Source organism: Oryzias melastigma, linkage group LG19 (genome assembly GCF_002922805.2).
Source record: "Oryzias melastigma strain HK-1 linkage group LG19, ASM292280v2, whole genome shotgun sequence".
Classification (NCBI taxonomy): Eukaryota; Metazoa; Chordata; class Actinopteri; order Beloniformes; family Adrianichthyidae; genus Oryzias; species Oryzias melastigma.
Window position 1 is genome coordinate 1,527,325 of NC_050530.1, and position 21,429 is coordinate 1,548,753.

The 21,429-nt window shown below is 41.6% G+C and overlaps 1 protein-coding gene across 1 annotated transcript; it reads left to right on the forward strand.

Moving 5' to 3' along the window:
- Positions 1-1,697: 1,697 nt before the first annotated feature.
- Positions 1,698-5,545, forward strand: foxj1b (forkhead box J1b). Its single transcript, XM_024284362.2, has 2 exons — positions 1,698-2,774; positions 4,701-5,545. Exons 1-2 carry the CDS (start codon positions 2,208-2,210, stop codon positions 5,475-5,477), a joined length of 1,344 nt encoding a protein of 447 aa, XP_024140130.1. The 5' UTR covers positions 1,698-2,207; the 3' UTR covers positions 5,478-5,545.
- Positions 5,546-21,429: the final 15,884 nt, after the last annotated feature.

A 21,429-nucleotide genomic window follows, 5' to 3' on the forward strand; every position in this document is an offset into this window, starting at 1 on the left:
AATTGAATTCTGCGACGTTCAATGCGTCAATAAAGGAGAAAAAGTGTTTACATTTTGCTAACCTAACTCTTTTTAGCTTTACCTTAATTTATGCTCATATAATTTAAAAAAAAAAGTTTTTTTCTTAAACTAAAATTGTGTAGAAAGTGTTTGAAACTGATGTATCAAAATCAAAGTGAAATCAAATCAAAGAATGATGCAAATCATTTGAAAATCAATGAGTACACACAATAAACTCCATAATTACGAGGTTAAAACTTATACTTAATAAAGTTTTGTTTGATAATTAAAAAAATACTCAAGAAAAAAACAAAAACAAATTGGGCTTTAATGAACCAAAAAAATAGTAAAAAGGAACCCCAAAAACACACAAATAACTCTAGAATTGAATTAAAGTGTTTTAAGAAGACTAGAAGGTCTCTACAGATTTTTATTTTTCAGAAACTTTACCATAAAAGGTGGAGGTACAGTTCAAAAATATAAAAACAGGGCCAGAGGTGGGCAATTGCCCCTCCAATCCTCTGGGGGGCCCAGACCTTAAATAATTTCTACACCCGTCATCATTAAACTCTGTCATAAGAAACCTAAAACATTGAAAGGACATAAAAGGTGGGAGTTTAGTCCTCCCCCGTCTCCGTGGAGCAATGGACTATTCCATCAACAGGGATATAAAAAATAAAATTCTCTAAGATTTAAATGGGATTTGACTTATTAAACTCATATAAAACATCTAAATTCTTGACATTGACAATACCTAAACCAAAGAAGGTTTTCAATGGACTTTTTCAATAAATAATATTGTTCACCTGGAGCTCGGAATCTGCTAAGATAACAGCTAAATATACGTTTTACATTAACATGGAAACAAGGAATGAAACTAAACTTAAACTTAAACCTAAGTTAAGTTAAAGTAAATTAAACTAAAATAAAAGAAAACAAAATAAAATAAAGTACCAAGTGGAGGCATGAATAAATAAGAGTACAAAATAAGTATGGAAATTGACAAAAGAATTACAGACTTTGAACGAATTTACATTGGGAACACATTTTAAAGCTTTTTTTTAACTTAACATATAGTCTGACCTCCACCAAGAGTAAAGAAAAAAACTGGGATTTTGTTTAAAAATTGACATTTCTAAATATCAAATTGTACAAAAATTAGGAATAAATTGAATTAAAATGTAATTTATAAATTTTTGTGTTGATGGAAGCCAAACGATGCATGTCTGCAAAGAAAAAGTGCACGTTTATAACAAAATAAACCCCAAAATATTCCAAAAAGACTGAGAAAAGAGGCAAAGCCAAAATAAATTAGGTGAAAGTTATTAAAATATATGTCAGCATTGGTTTAAATGTTCTTGCATAAGTTTTTCAGGGTAAAATCTATGTAACATTTTATTTTTACATAGATTTCACTTTCCTTTGGAAATAGGATAGAAACTCAATAAAAGCCAGATCTTTTTCCAAGAAAATTCATTAATATTTTTCCAAAAATGAATAAATTGAGGCAAAGTCACAATATTCAGCCTAAAAAACTTGTTCTTTATTACTTTTCCTGGACTAGAAAAACAGATTTCTCCAACTAACGAGAACTTTAGCTAAATAATATACATTTTCCAGCAGATATAGTTCTAAAAATGTCAGCATGTAATAATAAGAAGGCTATATTTAGGCGGGAGCGGGCTCTTTGGCGCACTTTTACGCGCCACTTCGTGTCCAGAGCCAAAGGTCAGATTAAAAAAGAGGAGACTGTCCAGGTGTTTGATCCAATAGAACAGAGGTGGGCGGTAGGTAAATGAAAACCTGGGTCGGGAAAGACCCGCTCAGCCAATCAGAGGTTGTCTCCAGCGTTTAAAGGGACGGTGGGCGGTCCCTCGGGCTTTCTGAGGGATTTTACTTTAGTATCTTCACGGTTTTTCTCCACAGAGTTTGGGAGCAATAAGAGAAACGCTTGGACCTCTCCTCGATGTTTGTCTGTGGATGCTGCGCTCGTGCCCCCGCCTCACTTGTTGCGCAGACGCTGCGCGCGCCGCTGACGCGTCAGTGAGGAGAGGAGAGGCTGCAACAGGTGCGCGGAGCATCTCCGGCTCAAGCTAGAGAATTACTGTCATTTTTGAAGTCTCAATACAGCTGGTTTCATGTTTGGAGTTCGGGTTTAGTTTGTGGATGCGAGATTGAAGAGATCTGACGCGCGTAAAAGACGCAGGATGCCGGTTCTATCGAGTCTCGACAGTGCCAGCAAGTTTCGGGAGGACTGGCTGTCGGTGTTCCCGGAGGACCCGTTCACCGACTCTGCCCCGCTGGACGACAGCCTCACCAGTCTGCACTGGCTGCAGAACTTCTCCATCCTCAGCGCGGACCCGGAGCGCGCTCACGGCGCCGGACCGGGCTGCCCATCCTCGCAGCAGCACCTCTTCATGAGGCGCCTCGGCTTCCAGAGAGCCGGGACCGACTCCCCGTCCAGCCCCCCCGCCGGGGACACCGCCGCCGCCGGGATGCCCCTGTATCCGGGCAGCCCGGTCACCTCCGGGAGCGCCTCCAGCGCGTCGCCGCGCTTTCCAAGCTGCGCGCACCCGCAGGTGTCCGTCCAGGCTAGCTCGCCGGCTGAGGTGGACTACAAGAGCAACCCCAAAGTCAAGCCTCCCTACTCCTACGCCTCCCTCATCTGTATGGCCATGCAGGCCAGCAAGCAGCCCAAAGTCACTCTGTCCACCATCTACAACTGGATCACCGAGAACTTCTGCTACTACAGACACGCGGAGCCCAGCTGGCAGGTAATCCGGATTAGATTACGCTCCTGTATAATTTATGACTCTGACAAATGTTGATGTGCAGAGGCGGTCCCACCATTAAGCAATGTTGGGCGACTTCCTGGGGCCCCCAACACTTTTGGGCCCCGGACTGGGTAATTAACAAAAATGTATCAAATATTGTCTAAACATAAAAACCTAAATCACTGAAATGACATTAAATTTACTCAAGTGTTTCATCCTCCAACAATTATGCAGCAATGGAATATTCAGTCAACAGCGACAGCAAGCAGAGACTTTTCCAAGAAATAAAAACAATAAGATGGAAAAAAATAATATAAGTGGAAATGTGATCTGAATAAAGAGAAATAAATTTTATGCAGCAGTTCATGAAGTGCAGGACGGCAGAACAGAAAAAAAGAACAGAATTTTGAGAAAACAGTGAAAAAAATGTTATGCAGATGGAATAAAAAAAACTTATGAGAAAAAAATAAATAAATATGAGAACAAAGTTGTAAAAATATAAGAAAAAAGTCAGTTATGAATAGAAATTTTTAAAATAAAGTCGTAAAATTTCAAAGAAAAATGTCAAAATTTTCAGAGAAAAAAGTTTCTATAATGATGATAAGAAAGTAAAAATTTTATCAGAAAGAAGTCGTAAAATCATAAAAAATGAAAAGCTGTTAAATTATATAAAAAAGAAAAAAAAAACATGAGAGTATAGTTGTAAAGTCATAAGAAAAAAAAATATGGGAACATCATAACATGAGAGAAAAGCTATTTTTTAAAATCAAAATGAAATTGAAAATTTGTAAGAAAAAATTCAAAACTCTGAAAATAAAACTGTAAAATTTTAAGAAAACATTTTTATGATAATGAAGTTTGAAAATGATGAGAAAAAAGTACAAAAAAATTCAGAGACAAAAGTCATAAAATCATGAAAAGAAACGGTGACAATAGTTGTAAAATTATGAAAAAGAAAAAAGTAATGAGAATAAAGACAAAGTTATGAGAAAAAAGCTTAAATATTATGAGACAAAATGTTTGAAATTATGAGGAAAAAAGTAAAAAAAAAAGTATAACAGAATAAAATCATAAGAAAAAGTCAAATTTTTACGAAAAGAAATTGTAAATTTGTAAGAAACAAGTAAAAACTTAATGAGAATAAAGTCGTAAAATTACGAGTAAAAAAGTACAAATTTTTCAAACAGTCAAAAATTATGAAAAAGTAGTCAATTTTTAATGAGAACAAAGTCATAGTTTAATGTTCATAAATTTATGATTTTGTTCTTGTGAAATGCAAACCTTTTTTCTCATAAATTTACAACTTTATTATAATATTAATATATATTTGTCATTCATGGTGGTTTGAATACTCCAATGTAACAAACAGGACAGAAAAGACAGAAAACTGTCATTTTGAGAATTTTTCATCCTAATTGACGCCACTCCATACTGAAGTGTCTTTTTTCCCATCATATTAAATATTTTCTTCTTTAGTAAAACGTGACTGCAATAATTAATGAATTGATGAAGGGGGCCCCATGTTAGTGTTCGCCTGGGGCCCCAAAAATGCTAAGTCCGCCCCTGGTGATGTGGTTTTTACTCTCTTTCTGCGGCTCATGTGGGGGTTTTGTCTGAGGGGGGTGATGATTAGATGCAGAAAGCACTCATGTGTGTTTGTGTTGTGCGTTTGTGTTGTGTGTGTGTGTTAATGAGGGCTCCAGAGATCCAGCTGATCATGTTTGAAAAGCACAGAGCTGCCTGTTACTAGAAAGCCTCATTAGCTACATTTGCCTTTCTACACAAACAACAACCCCCCCAACGCCCACTCTGCTGCCTCCCTGACAGAAAAGCGTTTTCTCTCTCTGCTCCACTGATTTGCCATTGTGTCCTTGTTTGATGAGACTTCTTTCTTTTTTTTTTGTTTTTAATTATTCTCCTCCACAGAACTCCATTCGTCACAACTTGTCCCTCAACAAGTGTTTCAAGAAGGTCCCCCGACAGAAGGACGAGCCGGGGAAGGGGGGCTTCTGGCAGATCGACCCCCAGTACGCCGACATGTTTGTCAACGGCATCTTCAAGCGCCGGAGGATGTCCGCTAACCACTACAGCAGCACGCAGAGACACAGCCCCCCCAGCACCTGCCCCTACCAAACCGCGGGGGGGAAACGGAAACACCTGCCGCCTAAAAGCGCCGCCAAGCCCGCCAGAGCCACGCAGTCGCCCCTGCTGGCCACGGAGGCCGCAGACATCCTGAGGGGGGACTTCGACCTGGCGTCGGTGTTTGACGACGTCCTCGGCGGCGGCTGCAGCACCTTCGAGGACTTGGACATTAACGTGGCGCTGAGCTCTCTGGGGTGCGAGGTGGAGGGGAGGCAGCACCCCGTCGCTATGGGCAGGTGGTGCGGAGGAGGCGGAGACGTCATGGGTCAGAGCCAGCTCGTGACCCACCATCAGCTCTACGGCTACCCGGGCCTCGGCGCCGCCGACTGCGCCGTCGGCATGGGGGAGCTCCCCCCGCAGCTGCACCCGGATCAGCTGATGCACGGCCACCAGCAGCATTTCGAGGTGCTTTTCTCGGACCAGCCTGCGGAGCTGGCGCTGCAGCCGTGGGAGGAGATCAAGGAGGAGGCCCAGGCCGTTCCTCTGGACCAGGGCTTCGGCCTGTACGAGGGCTTCTTCAGCGAGATGCAGCCGTGGGAGCGAGCGGAGAGCTACCCGTGACTTTCTGATGCACCGAGAGTCTGACCTTTCTGACCCACCGTCAAATAAATTTAGTTATTTTCCCTGGAGGTTCACACTAGCTAGTGCTTCACACCAAACTCACGTTTTAGCGATTTAATCCGAACAAAACGAGCTCAAACTCTGCAGAAAAAGCGACTTTCTTTGGGAGAAAGAGGTGAAAGGATCACATGGAAACACAAAACCTTTTCTGACTGGAACAAACTTCGGCTTTTTGGTGCTTTTGGATTTCTCACGACTAAGAAGAGACATCGATGTGACACAGACGAGGACTTTAATGTGCTACATTAGCATAAACTTTTTTACTAACATGCTGCAGTTCATCACGGTTGAAGTATTTAAAAACCCACTCCGATCATCTTTACTTTATTTTCAAATCATTCCCAATGATCTTTTAATGACCAAAAAACATTTCTAGGACAGTAGAAATTCACCTTTGAGTTGTGTGCATCCCCGCCCCCCCTTCCCATTGCTGGTTACCATGAGTTCTTAAAAAGTCTTAAAGCGTTCAATAACAATAAAATATTGAAAATAATACCTTAAAAAGCCTTCAAAAATACTTGAATTTTGATTTCTGAGTCATAAAAGTTATAGTCTGAAACCTCTAGAATTTTTTGATCAAATATTATATTTTTGGTGAAATGATGTAAATAAACAGCATGTTTTGCAGGAAGAATCTCAACAGAAGACCGCTAAAGCATCACGGTACGGACTAGGGCTGCCACGATTAGTCGACTAATCGACGACTAATCGACTATTAAAATAGTCGACGACTAATTTAATAGTCGATTAGTCGTTACTTTGTACTATATGGAGTCAGAGTATAGTAAAGTTGAAAGTTATAATGGTGTTATGCTAGCTTACTGGACTATTTATTAAGGTTTTTTTAGGCTATTTTGGGTATTTTTTATTTCAGACATGCTAGCTGTCTTTGCTAGCTTAGTCTTTTTTTGTTTAAGTTTTTTAGGCTGTTTTGGAATTTAGCTAATATTTCAGCTGCATGCTAGCTGTTTTAGCTAACCTAGGCTTTAATTAGGCTAATTTGGCCTTTAACTAATATTTTAGTTGGCTATCAGCATCTTCAGCTATCGTCACTAGCATCTTTTGCGGCCAAATTCAGCTTACATTTCATCTATGATGATGCCAGTGTGAATATACATATATATATATAGTTTTTTTGTTATTTTAAAGCGAATGATGGTTAAGATGTGTGTTTTACATCCACTTTTTGCATGACCCGATTAGTCGACTAATCGGAAAAAATAATCGGTGATTAGTCGACTATTAAAATAATCGTTTGTGGCAGCCCTAGTACGGACCACAAACAACTAGATAAGAAGCTACAGTTTTGATCATAAATTGGGAATTAATTAATAAATCGAGAAATTGGTTTTGAGTTTTAAAAGGTTTCAAAGAGTTTTAAATTTATCTTTAGGAAACGTGTAGGAACCCTGTCTCTGTTTACTCTGTCTCCCACTAGCTTACAGCCCAACCTAACACTAGGGGTGCAGCAAAAACACCAGCAATCTTGGAGCAATCCAGCTTTAAAGGGTAACCAAACCCTAAACCAACTTTTTCGTCTGACTTCTATAAATGGGGCTTTAAATGTACTATCTGTTGGTCATTGCCAAATTTTTGACAAAATAAACTTGTTTAATTCTTGAAAATGTAGTCAAAATCCATGTGTGTGCTGCCCCCTACAGGTTGAATTGAGTTGAATCATTTTAGAAGTCTCACATCATGATCTGCAGCTCCAGTAACGATAACAGTCCAGCCCCCAAGCCCCGCCCCCTCTGACCGGATTTTCAAATTTCGGCTGTGGGCGGAGTCACCCTCCAACTTCCCTGTTTGGTTACCCTTTAATGTACCGGCTGTGTCGACTCACTTCCAATAACGTTTACGTAAACACACATGAACCCTCATTTTGGGTTTCAGTCCAGAACTCTTGCGTTTACGGGTCATTACGCACGTATCAGACTCTACGTACAAAACGGATGTTCATTGATCCCACGCTGAAAGTTTAACTGGTTGAATCACAAAAAACAATGAATTTTGACCAATTAGGGACTTGGATTTGGTAGCTTTCTTTTTTAACTGTTGTAAACACGATCACAAAAGAAACATTAATAATTGTAATGAATTAAATGACACCAAGTCTTTCATATATTGGAATCGAGCTGTGAAAGATTTGCATCATTTGGACTTTTCCAATCAAGCCTTTTCCCACTACAGGTGGCGGGCATGCGTTAGTAAACAATAAAAACCCCAAAAGAAGAATAATCGCCTCCATGCCGCTCTTTGTTTTGCTACCTGTAATGGCTACCTGATCCGTTCACGCATGAACGAATATTATGTCACTTCCTCCTTGTGGCCAGCACAGTTAAGCAATTGGAGTCAGATCTATTCATTCAATTCATTAATTTTTTTGTATGTTTGTTGTTACAAGATTGTAAACCTCGTCATTCACTAATTAATCATTAAAATGAAAAATATTTTCCAAAGATCAACTCCTGGTGGGATTTTCCGATCACTCTCCCTCCTTTACAATTGGCCGAGCCATTTAAACGGCAAAAATCTCTGCGATCACACAAACTTATGTTTTTCTGAACAACGGAGAGCTTCGCCCGACTGGATTACAACGCCGAAAAATATAACGTTGTCGCCTAAATGCAACACTGTATAATCGTATTTTGTTACTATACAGACGATGAAAATCTCAAGTACTCATGACAGATTGACAGCCACGCGGCTTGGAGTCATTCTCTCTGATAGTTTTTGTTTTTCATGTGGTGACAACAAGAAAAGAGGAGAAGTGAGCATGTTTTACTCTGAGGAGATGTCTCAGATTCCATTAACGTGTCTGTAATTACACGTATGCGCAAAACTTTATCAAAATTCTAGAAATATATAGAAAAACACACATAAAACAACTTGCGCGATAAGACATTCAGAAACTTTGATTTACAGCAGATACCTCCAGATTCTGCACTAGCACTCATCATGATCTATCAAAGGAGACGTCGGCGTCTCATTCAGGTTATGGAGCAGCGAGCAACGTGGGAGCAGATATGGATAAAGTTTCAATTAAGCAAAAGAATATCACAGATCCAATTTGAGCAATTTCAAATGTTAGTATACAAGTCTCTTCAAACATTGTAATATAGTGGATCATATATATATATATATATATATTTATATATATTCACTTCAGCATCCAGCGTAAAGCTCAGCAAGATCATTTTCTACAAAATGTATTAGAGAGGAGAGCAGACGGAAGAAGTGGTGAAGTGGGTCTTTATGCACTTTGATCGCCGCTTTGGTCTTATTTTTAGACTCACATGGAATTTGTTTTTAAAAATGTACTAATCTTCCTGCTTCTAGAACACTAAGCTCCAATAACTTGAACTGGGAAATATTTTTGCTTTTTCACATTTTGTGTTTTTTTCAGAAGGAAACTGCGCCAAATTTGTTGATGAGGAATATGCAGTTTGTGTTTTTGAGTTGATTAATCTGAGCAGCTAATGAATTTTGGTGACACTGAAACTTATTTAATCTTATATGATTACTTTTGTGTAATTTTTTTTATCACTTTGATAAATCTGATGACAAATTTGAAGGAAGAGAGCATCAATTTTTTTTTTAGGCCCGACCCTTTTTTCACTCTGTTGTGATGATTATTGTTGGAAGACTCTTTAATCTGATTCTGTTCATTTGTACTTTTTAAAAAGCTGTTTGAGAAACAAAAAAAAAACAGTAATGCCTTAATGCAATAAATGGTGTCAAATAAAAACAGAGCATTAACTGATACTTTTTGTTATGTTACATATACACTGAACCCGGCAGGCATGGCGGAGGCGTCAAGTCTCAATGTTAATCAATGTAAAGACGCGATCTGCCGCGATTCCATCAACCAATTAGGGACCCAGCTTTGGGCAATTGACGTTTTCAGTGACAAACATTCAAGATGGTGGCTTCATCATGACCTTCCATACACTTTCTTAACCCACGGTGGCTGGTATGTTCTGTCCCAGTTACTGTTGGGAGAAAGCGGAACACACCCTGAGTAGATCAACAGCCCGTCACAGAGCTCATTGAGCTGCATGGACCCAATGGATAGCTTACCAAGCGAGGGAGCTCCGCTCTATCGGCTCCAGCAGAGCTGATAGCTGTCGCTGCTGTCCAGGCTGCGGGTCCCTGGGCAGCGGAGCACGCTCTGCCATCCCGCCAGCGGTTAGCTGCCCGGTAGCCCTGAGAGGCGTCGCGAGTGCCGTTTTAGCGCGCGGAACCGCTCTAGCTTCATGTGCTTATGATATATATATATATTTTTTTTCATCAAGACAATAATAAAAAGATCCCCCAGTTTTATTTTTATTTTCCCCCCTCTATGGTTAAACCTTAAACTGGACCACAGACAGATCGAAGTAACGTTTGAAACGGCCCTCAGGTGAAGGACACAAAATCTGGAGAAACTCTGAAAGATGTGGTGAAAACAAACAATGATGTGCATTCCGGTGCCTCTGTAGAGTTCTCCAAAACAAATAAACCCAAACTACTCGCTCAACATCATCCATGATGTGACAACGAATGAATTCCAGAAGAACTTCAGCGGTTGCTCCGCGGCAGGCGCATCAAGGCGTTGAGCAGTAGATTTGACAGGCGTCAAAAGAGAGGCGGCAGACGCGAATTTGACACACCTGACGCGTTCGGTGTGAAACCACCTTAGAGTGTTGGAGAATTTAAAAATAAGCGTGATATGGAGAAGCAAACCGCAGGTTTGCTATGTGAGCACAATTGAGGGACGGAAAGGCCACATCTGACAAATAGATTTATACCTGACAGGTGTTCAAAACATGCTAAAACTGAGACTATAGAAATTATTTTTTTTTTTTACAGCAAAAAACCTAACAAGTAAGCACAGTAAAATATAAAAAATATAAATAAGTTGATATATATATGTTTCATACATATAGATATATAGTTAGATGTATAATTTACAACTATATATATATTGTGTATATATATATATATATATATATATATATATATATGTGTGTGTGTGTGTGTATATATATATATATATACACACACACACAATATATATAGTTGTAAATTATACATCCAACTATATATCTACAGTATATGTATGTAACATGTATATATATATATATACATACAGGTATATATAAATAAATAAATAATGCTCTGCCAGAGCCTGCTTGGCGGAGCTCGCTAGCTTGCTTCGCTGTCCAGTGGGCAGCTGGATAGCATATCTGCTCGATTGCTCCAGCTCCATGGGTTTGTGGTATGGTGGCAACCAAGGTGTATCCCACCTTCTATCCCATCCCCGGCAAGTTCGCGGGTCTTACGGGTTAAGAAAATGGATGGAAGTTCAGGACAACCCTCGCATCAAGCAGCCATATTGGATTTGTTTTCTACCCGCTGAAATTGTCACGTGCCTAAAGTTAAGTCCCTGGTTCTCAAACTTCCATTTGTTTTAAGTCTTCCACAGGACATCAGGTCATGTTTGTAGATGGACATCAATACTCGACTTCCCTGCCACGCTAATTGCGTCCAGTGTGAATGCAGCTTTAGTCAGACTGGCGTTCAGCTTTCAGATACTGAAGTAATAGATTTCATGTACAGCTTCCTCCTGGTTTTCTGGTCCTCTAACTTGAAAGCTGTTACAGTTTATCACAATAATTGGGGATGATTGATCAGGATTCTCCTTATTCCGTCAGATTAACTCTTTAAAGTTAAATTTTTTAAAATGAGTTGACGTTTCTAGGTAAAAATCAGAGAAATTCTGAAACATGAGGAACCCAGACCTGACGCAGATGAAAGTTTCCAGATCTGTGTTCCAGTTAAACCTGGACAGAGCATCAACAGGAGCAGGAAAGAAGCAGGTTTTGAGGCGGCGCTCCATTCAGCCTCACAAAAGAGGGAAAAAGCCTCTTTGTCCTCCGTGAACCTCCAGATATTTTCATAATTGCCATCTGTGTGCCGCAGTCACGTTAGCCCTCATTTGCACACCTGCATTTGTCTGCACCCAGAATAAATAAAATTAGCACATCAAAACTCAAATTGAATGTAGAGGGTTTCTGCGTGGGCTCATGGAAATTGCAGATCCACTTCTTTACGTTTGTGGGATGAAAATCCCCACCAATAAAGCTTTTAAGGAAGAACGGCGCTTCATAATTAGTTCTTTAAGTAATGATCTTGCTCCTAATGCGTGGAAGAATAACCGTGTGGGCATGATCCAATATGCAAATAGGTGAAACCTCTATAATCCTTCTCAATAAAAGAAGAACCCCCTCAGCTCGGTACACCTCAGCCCTTTTTATTCTAATTTACCATCTAGAGCTCCTTTCAAAATGGAGCAGACACGCTAAATGGGGCCTACATTAGCATGTCATCCATAATCAGCAACCTTTTGGAAAGCCTTTTTTTTTCGGAGCATTTCCCGTCTAAGCTCCTCCTCCTTGTGCTAGACTAACTTAATGGAAGGTCAGACCACAGAATATCATCCCGGTCTTATCAATATGTGATGAGCGCCTGGAAACCAGAGATGGATGACAATTTCCTTCCAGCTCAGTGAGGTGAGAGACGCTCCTCCTAAACGTCCGGGCTGATGTATGTGCTCGGCTTGCTCACGCCGCCGCGGACGTGTCATTTATGAGTGTGAGTTATCCTTATCGGTGCGTGTAATCACTCCTGCTCAGGGCTTCCTCTGGGGCCATAAAACAGGCTTTCAGTCCGCCGCGTTTGGCGGACGTAATTTGTGACCATTTCTGCTTATTTTCCCAACAAAGAACGGCTCCGTAACTTTACCCCAGCAAAGCCAACCCCCAGGTTTGTGTCACACGCAGTGGGGGGCACCTCCTCAGCAAAGCCGGTCGGGTTTGTTTGCGCCTGACTCTAATCACGAGCGGTCCAGAGGGTGCCACGGCGGCAATAAAACCCAAACCACGCCCTCTTCTCGCCTCTGCCCTCCCCTGTGTCAATTACAAGCACAACACCGACACACCCGTGGGATGCGGAGCCTCCCGGGGGGGCCGCCAAAGAGAAGGTTATAAAGCATCTTGAGCCAGGTTGGTCCACAGTGACAGCAGCGACCAGTCCCCCCCCCCATTCTTTCAGGAGGTCCGCATGCTGGGCAGCACCAGTCTGTCACCCGCCGCGCTCAATAGAAGCGGCGCTCTCTGGTTCCACAGAGATAACATTATCTGGGCCGCCATGGGGGCTCAATCACAACCATGTACACATACTGTCACCACACAAAGAGACACAAACATCAGGAAAGCACTTGTGGAGCTGTGGGGCAAACAGATGTGAGGGTAGAACCCAATACCCCACCAGACCTTTTACTAAACACTTCAACCTCATAAGACGATGAGTCTCAACACCTCAAATCTATGGTTCCTGCTGTTTTGGGGAATCTAAGTTATTCCTGGAGCTCCCCGCGCGTGATCCGTCACCGCTGGGAGCTGCCGGGACCAGGATAAGCCGCATTTCGCTGCTTTTCCACCAACAGTTTCAATTAAAAAGAGATTTGAGGTGGAAAATCACATTTTCATACACATCCATGGAAGCTAGAATCTCTGAAAAAAATTGGGATGTAGCGGCAGCTTTTAAGGGCTTTTTCCACCAGACATATTTGGAGTGATTAAATACTTCCAAACAGTAAATGTAACTGTACAGGCAAATAAAGTACACTTGTCAAGCTTGATTAAGAGCAACTCGTTTTCCTAATTTTTAATAATTGCAAATTTTTGTTAAATTGTGTACTCTTAATTGCCATTTCTGGTGGTATCTTGCTTTTTTTGGCAAGAGTTACTGCTGGCCTGATCTCTGGTGAGGCTCAAACAGGCAAAGCTATAGTCCCAACTGCCCTTACAGGTGGATACGGGCTCTCTGTAAAGGGGCAAAGCTGTACGGGGCACGCAGTGTAAACACTCGGGCTAAAAGTACGTCCAAAAACCTGCGTTTTGTCCAATTTGCAGGTAGTGTAATGCGATTCGAGTGGCAGTAAAGGCCAGCTTCAATGTTAATCAATGGTCTAGACGTGCTCTGAGGCGATTTGAAGCCCCGTGGCGCGATGTGATCAACCGGCGCGGCGTGAAGATCTGCCAGCAGCTCGATTTGAGTGGTGAGGCGCAAATCAGGCGCCACAGCCAAAATGTAAATACCTGAAGTTTGACAGGTCACTACGTCACATCAGCCAATCAGGAACTCAGCTTTAGGCACGGGACGTTTTCAGTTACCCGATCAGCAGGTAGGATAATTGCACCGAGAACCGTGGAGCGTAGGGCGGGAACCGGGGACTGCAGAGTGCGGAGCTGGGAGCAGGAACAAGGGAGCACAGGGAGCGAAGTACCGAAATTGGGACAGAATAGGAACCAAAACCAAAGAACCGCTTTGGCACCGGAACCGCATAACCCAATCAGTGCCAAACCTTACAGATGAGTGGTTTTCGCTCCCGTGGCAGAGCTCAGTCGCTCCATATGCCGCACACAGCGAGATGCTGTTCCCAAAAAAAAAAAGATCTAATTTTATTCCCCCCTTGGATTAATAAGAAACAGTGAGCCTTCAAGCTCAAACACAGAGACACAGAAACACCATGGAAGCGGCTGTCATTCAGACACAGCCCCTGTACCAGGAAAATCTTTTCATCATAATCATATCCCAAACATGGAGACATGATTACTGATGTTTTGTAGAACTATTCACAATAAATAAACGTTATTCCTCGACATCTTACGTGTCTGCCTTTCATTCTAAGTGAGAAATCCACAGACAGAGCTGATAGCTCCTCCCACCTGGCCACATCAGGAACACATTTTTTGATAGGCAGCAAACAGCGAATTCACTGCACGGCAAAAGGGGCGGGGCACACAAATTTCGGTTTGAATGCACCATAAGATGTCGGCGCTCTTCTTTATGACCCTCAACAGGCCCGGACTACCCAAAAACTCGTAGCACCTATACAAGTCCAGCTGGGTTTGGTGTTTTTTTATGTTCTTTATGTGTTTTGTTGCATTTTGAAACTGATGCTTTATGAATACCATAAATCTTCTAATTGATGCCTGCCTCCTAATGTATCCAAGCAGGCTGGTAATATTGAGAAGAAAAAAGACCAACAACCAAACTATTACCTGCGAGAGGATCATAGAAAGGGAGCGATGAATTAGAACGGATGTGAACGTGGATTACTGAGCAAAGACAGAAAGGTGCACGTCTCCAGGAAAATGATTCGCATGAAAGTGAAGAGGATTTTTTAAAACGGACATTGATGATGCTTCAAAGGGAGCAGAAACATTTACAGCCAATGCTAATCAGAAGATAATACAATGTCTATCATTTCAATAAATCTAGTACATTTAATGACCGATCAATCACCATTCCTTCTCTGATGGAAGAAAAGCCAGTCTCCAATAGACGCCCGACTCTAATAAATATCGGGTTGGCTGCCAAAAGTTTTGGAATAAAGGCCACGACTTTTATTGGAAAATATACGGTACGTCCAGGTATGAGCAGATGAAACTGCAGAACCAGTTTGGTTTGCCCTCAAAAGTGCAGTGTGAAAACAAACTGAAGCCAAATGAAATCTTTAGGCTTCTCCGCCCATTTGAAGTGAATTAATTTGATTTAAATAAATATGGTTTTGTCAAACACATCAGCTGTATTATTTAGTATTTTCTTTGCAGTCAAATTTAAATGTGTACTCACTAAGCCTAACTTAAAATGAAGCTTTGCAAGAGCAAATTTCAAAAAGAAAGTATTTTAAATTAAATTTGTTTTTACTCAGAAAGTATACTCAATCTTTAAAAGACTTTTAAATGTAGCTGTAAAACTTTTAGCCAAGATATTGTCAGAGAGTAATTGAGTAAAGTCTTTGTATCGGCAGATATATCTTTGACTTGCATGTGTGCGCTTTGGCATCCAGCTCTGGGTCGGTGAAAGGCATTCTTGTCCCGTGGCTTTGGTCTCTGTGGTCGCAGGGAGAGGCTGATTGTTTCCCCGGCAGACAGGAGGAGCATGCACAGCTGCTGCACTCTCACACACACTCAGTGTCAATACCTCAGCCAATCACGGATTACTCAGATGCGACTGCCCGAACCCCTCAGTGGTCAAACACTCATGCCACAGTCAGCGGGCAGCGTGTCAGAAGGGCGCGCATTGACGGGAGTACGGCGAACGTGCCAGGGCAGCGCTGGAGTCGTGCCACTCGCTCAGCGTTGATGTTTGCACCAAAGACGGGAGCAGAAAACAAGTTTGGAGCAACCTTTTCAAGCTTTAAAGCTACTTTGCCTCATTTTCAGCCAGAAAACGTCTGGCAGCATCACAGTCGAACTCTGGATTTCAAAGTGAAAAAAAAAAAATCAATTTAAGGTGTCCAGAAATGATTTTTCACCGCCTAATACACACCACATGTCCCACAATTCAAAGGGTCTACTTGAAGTGCTTTAACATAAATAGAATGAGTGGATTCGCTGAAAAGTCTTTTATTCCGTCGACGGTTTTTCTTCCCCGAGACGACCTGCGTGCCAACAAACATTACGGGAAACACTGGAGAGCAAAGAAACTCACATAAGTCAGAGAAAAGAAGACGCAAATTAGCTTTCTTCATTTATCTTTCTCCACCCATGCTTGTGAGGAGGTGTGTGTCCTCCCACCCCCGTCCTGGATCTCTAGAAGGCACTCCACCGCCTCCACCAGCCTGTCCTCCAGACGCACACATGGATTTCTCCCATTCGTCATCCGGGGTCTGTGTGCTGCTGAGGGCTCTTATTTGATTAGCTGCGATTTGCTTTGTGAAGCAGCAGAGCGTTTGGCTCACTGGGGGGAGCTGTACACGCCACACACACACACTTTGACAAAAACACACTCAAAGATTCATGCAGAAAGCATAAACACTTTTGGAATTACCCCAACCGTGTTTACATCCCCTGTGAGTGTACTAAGGGATTGAATGGATTTTACCATGGAAATTGACTCTATTTGAATATAGAAACCTCGAAACGTGTCGCGGCAAAAGGCGTCTTCGGCGATGACCTCATTCTGCTCAAGAATAACCTCTGATTACAGAAGAATGACTTCAGAACGACACCCAATCCACCTGCTCGTAAACGCACCGCGCATCAGCCCCTCAATAATGGATGCCGGGTCAGCGATGATGAAGGTGCATGCCTTTGTGAGGCGTGTGAAAGAGATACAGCTCAGGCGCTCATTGTGTCATGTTCCTTTGTGTTACGCAAAGAAGAAAAGTCAAAAAGGACATGTGATTAAAAAGTAACCGACTGAGCCGGCTTTGGTTCTGGAGGCGCAAAGCACGAAATGGTTAAGTAGGACATGACATTTGAAGTCTATAAGACAAATGTTTCTGTTTGAAGAAATGTCAAGGAGAGTTGGGGAGTTTCTCTTCCTTTGTTGGATCAAAGAGCTCAAGAGTATCCATTTGATTGGTGGCATAGAGACCACCAAACCCAGTTTGTTGGTTGGGTAATAAACCTGAATTATGGGGTTCAGGTAAAAAGGTGCTTGAGACGTACAGTTTATTTATGTCTTCTTGATAATGGGAGAGCTTTGACGGAAAGAAAGCCCAAGCAATGAACTGTTAGGGTCTGATTATATAGATGTAGTAGAAAAGAAATCCAGAAATAAGTTGCATTTAATTTAGAGGTTTAGTCACAACCGTCCTTATGGGTAGATACATGAGGATGAAAAAATGTCCGAAGGAAATATCAAAGTCGTAGACTGCTTAGTGAGCCTATCGAGAGACAATGTTTGTGAGCATTTTTTTTTTAAACAATCATGCTGTGATCCACAGGTTGTTGTGATCTACGTATACTTGTATAACGCTTTTCTACCTTCCTTGAAGGCCCAAAGTGCTTTACAGTCACATACCTATTCAGCAATTCACACACTGGTGGTGGCTATAATAATTACAGGTTCCTTTTGCCTGTAGACAGTTGTATCTAGTCGCAAGGGCAGTTCTGACAAAGGTGTAACATGGAGTCAGAGGCGGTTCAATCCATATGCTGTATTTATGCAAGAGCTTAGGGGCAGATGGTGGTCAGGTAAAGGTCAGGCACGGCTTGGCGTTGTCAGAGGAGAGGCAAACGGAGGTCAAGGGCAGGCAGGACTCGAGGCAGGCAGCAGACAAGAAGGTGTAGTGTTCAAAAACACCTCAGCAACAATAAGGGCAGAATATAGAGACGCTCAGAATTGTAGTGAGAACAATACTTCGCACTGATCTTGGCGCTCTGGCAGAGCTCACTAGCATGCTTCAGCGGAGCTGGCTAGCATGCTACAGTGGCGATTGCTAGCATTCTACACCGGAGCTCGCTAGCATGCTACAATGCCGCTCGAAACAGAGGAGCTTGCTGCCATAGTGCAGTGGAGGTTGCTAGCATGCTACTTTGGCGCTTGCTAGCATGCTGCAGTTGAGATCGCTACAGTAGAGCTCACTAGCATGCTGCAATTGAGATGGCTAGCATGCTAAAGTCTAGCTTGCTAGCATGCTACAGTAGAGCTTGCTACAGTAGAGCTCACTAGCATGCCACATTGTCCACTGGACAGCTGGCCAGAGTACCAAGCTAACCCACTGAATCCCAACTTAAGTCCATGTGGACAAACCCGTTCGGGGCCCAAAATTTCTGCCCACTTTTAAACCACATAGGGCCCACTTGGCCTTGCTGGCTGGGATAGCACAATAATGATGACATGACAGTTTACTTTAAAAAAAAGTGCTCTCAGAGAAACATAAATGACAAATAGCAAGCATAAGTGATAAAAGGAAACAACTCTTCTTACGGAAGTTTTTCAGTCTCCATGTTCTCTCCACCATCGCTCTCTGTCCTCACCTCCCACATCCCTCCCCCGCCCACCCTTAACCACAAGGGGTTAATTAAAACTGATTGAGCCCCTCGAGACCACACCTGCCTCTGACAGGTAAGGTCTGCGGCTCGTGTTCACCCTGTGTTTGTGCTTGTGTGTGACTCAGTGTGGATCCCAGCTCAGCACATAACACTGTTGGAACATCGTGTGCTCTGATCCCATTAGAGCTCCCACTGTTGTGTGTGCGTTCCGAGCGTATCCATGTCGGACTGACCTTCACCATTTAACATTAGCATTTTGCATTAATGCATTTCATTTGTATGTGCATGTCTTATCTTTTCCGAGCCACTAAAGGATCTTGATGTCTGATTGGTCTCTGCCAATCTAATCACTGTTGGTCCAATCTCTTTAGCAGAGAGACGAGACATCTCCATTTTTAACCTCGTATCATCAGTGGTTTCAGACAGAACGTGTCATCAGTTCAAGCACCATAACACTTCGCATGACTGCTGATAGGGACCGCATGTTAACAGTCGACTGAAACAGTGACGGTGTTGTGTGTTTGTGCACATTTGCTGGCATGTGAGGTGTTTGTGTGTACAGGTGAGAATTCGTGTTGTATAACAGGAGCTGGCAAGGGAGAACTGCAACATCTACACACTCGGGGAGCTCCCACTGCTAAGTTGGCAAGTAGAACAGCCAAATTAGCCTCTGGAGAAAAAGAGCCAACCATGAACTCTGCTGGGAGACACGGAGGGACAAATGATAGAAGGAGGAAGACGAGGGACAGGGAGGAAGAGTTGATGGAGCAGCATGGACGGACGACAAAAGGGGAGGGGTGATGTTTGAGGGAAAGACAGGACTGGAAACTGACAGAAATCAGAGCTGGAAGCGTAAAACGGAGGAATGCGTTCAGACTGGACACATTTAAAATGAACTAGAGTTCATTTCTCTTGGTAATACAGAACAACTATTCAGTCTGAGTTAGGGATGTTGAAAATCTGGCCCGATCATGTGGTGGATGAACGATCGATATCGGATGTAGTCCCCCGATCAGTATCGGATATTTCATGTATTTTTCTTATTTTAATCAGAGCTTTAGTTTTCAGGCTTATTATTCTGGATAAATACTCCACTAGAAGAATGTCAAGAACAGATCACAAAGAATACAGCAGCAGTTTAAACAGGAAGCTAACAGAAACAATTCAGTCAAGCTAGCTAGACGATCACAGATTCAGACTTCCGGGATAAATAACTATTAAAAACGCTTTAAACTGACATCAAGTGTCTCTGTTGGTTTGTCTTAACGTAAACAACAACCTATGAAGGTATTCCAACAGAAAAAGACAGTTTGTTTGTGTTTAATCTGAACCTCTTCGTGCTGCAGAGCAGATGCTAACTATGCTAAGCTACATGCTAGCTCCGTGATTTTACTCCTTAGGACCCGAGCTGTCCTTTGATATGCCTGTTTTATTTATCTGACAGATAAATAACAGTTAAGAAAATTAACTACTGTGGTAATAAAACTAAAAATGTGATGTCTTAAGAACTTAAAAAAGAATCACATTATCTTAAAAATAAAATTAATACATGGATATCAGCTAGTCATGAACACTTAAACCAAGTTTATTTTTAAGAATTTTAAATGAGGACACTCATCTCTCTTACCACTCCCCTGCTCCGCCCCCTTGCGCACATTCATCTTCCTGGTTTGAGTTGGCCTCTGGATCAGAACTAGATTGATCCATTATTTTGCATCTCTAATGCTAGCTTGGGGCTATGAACGCACACAGAGCTCTGAGGGACAGAAATGGGGCGGGGTGATGTGACTGTGACTGTTCACCTGGGATAATGGAGGCTGTAAAACTGACATGGGATCAATGATTTTCCCTCTCATGGTTTTGTCAATAAGCATTGATTGAAGAAGCTCAGAGTGTCTGTAGTCTGTGCAGAAACTCAATCCCTGCTGGAATAAGACGTCAACATGCACTTCAGGTTCAAAGACAAAGTAAATGTCCTCATAGGTCAGTTTGAGTGTCAAAATCCAGCATGTCAAAAACATTTCATCAATAAATCAATACATTTTATCTTTTACTTGCATACTTTTTTCTTAATTTCTTTCTAAAAAATTATTATTCCCTTATGAAATTTCACTTTAAAATGATTTTAATATCTATATTTTAGAATTTGCATCTCTAGACAAATAACTAATGAAAGTGAAAACATTTTTCACCATAACTAGTTACAAAAATGCAGTTTTAATCTTAATTTTCTTTATATTTTGAGAGAACATGTTAAAAACATTTTGGAGTGTCTTTAAGTTAGAGGCAGCGGTAAAATCAGTCTATTCCTGTGAATAAAAGCAGATTCAAGCTCAAAACATGTTACATTTTGGGAATATTTTGGAAAAATAATCCATTTATTTTTCATTAGTTTATTCAAAAATATGCAATCTGGACTAAATTACTCCATAATGGTTTACAATCTTCATCATTTAAAGGTCTGCGGGGAACAAGAAATGCTCAAACGCCTGGCAGAGATGATTCCCGTCCCAGCTGAGGGTTTGAAAGTGATGCTCTGACAGTCAGGGGTCAGCAGCTGTGAATGTGGAGAGGCAGACGAGTCGCCCTCCTTACCGTGACACAGAAATCTACTGAGGTGCCATGAAAACCACACAGCTGTTGTTTTTCTGGCTGTATCAAAGCCCTGCATGCATGGTCGGATGCTTTCGTGGACATCACACAAGAACAATGCCTTTACTATTCGTTTCTCCACTCAATTCTCCTCTACTGACATCAATGCTTGATTATGTTTTCTGCTTTACTTTTCTGAGCAAGAAAAAGTTTTCAAAGGAAATGAAACCATAAAGGTAGAAGAGGAGAGGCTAATTTAGGCTTCTTTTTTTAGTTTTTTTATTCTGTTTTGGAGTTAAGCTATTATTTACACGCTAGCTGTTTTGGCTAACTTAAGCTGTTTTTCAGTTTGTTTTTTTTGTCCATTTTGAAGTTAGGCTAATATTTCAGCTACATGCTAGCTGTTTTGGCTAATTTAGGTTTTTTTAAATTTATTTATTTTATTTTTTTTGGCTGTTTTGGAG

Excerpts from the sequence above, each read along its gene's own strand:
- foxj1b (XM_024284362.2), top strand. The coding sequence starts at position 2,208 with ATGCCGGTTCTATCGAGTCTCGACAGTGCCAGCAAGTTTCGGGAGGAC. Across the intron at positions 2,775-4,700 it reads ACGCGGAGCCCAGCTGGCAG|AACTCCATTCGTCACAACTT; the intron begins GTAATCCGGATT and ends TCTCCTCCACAG.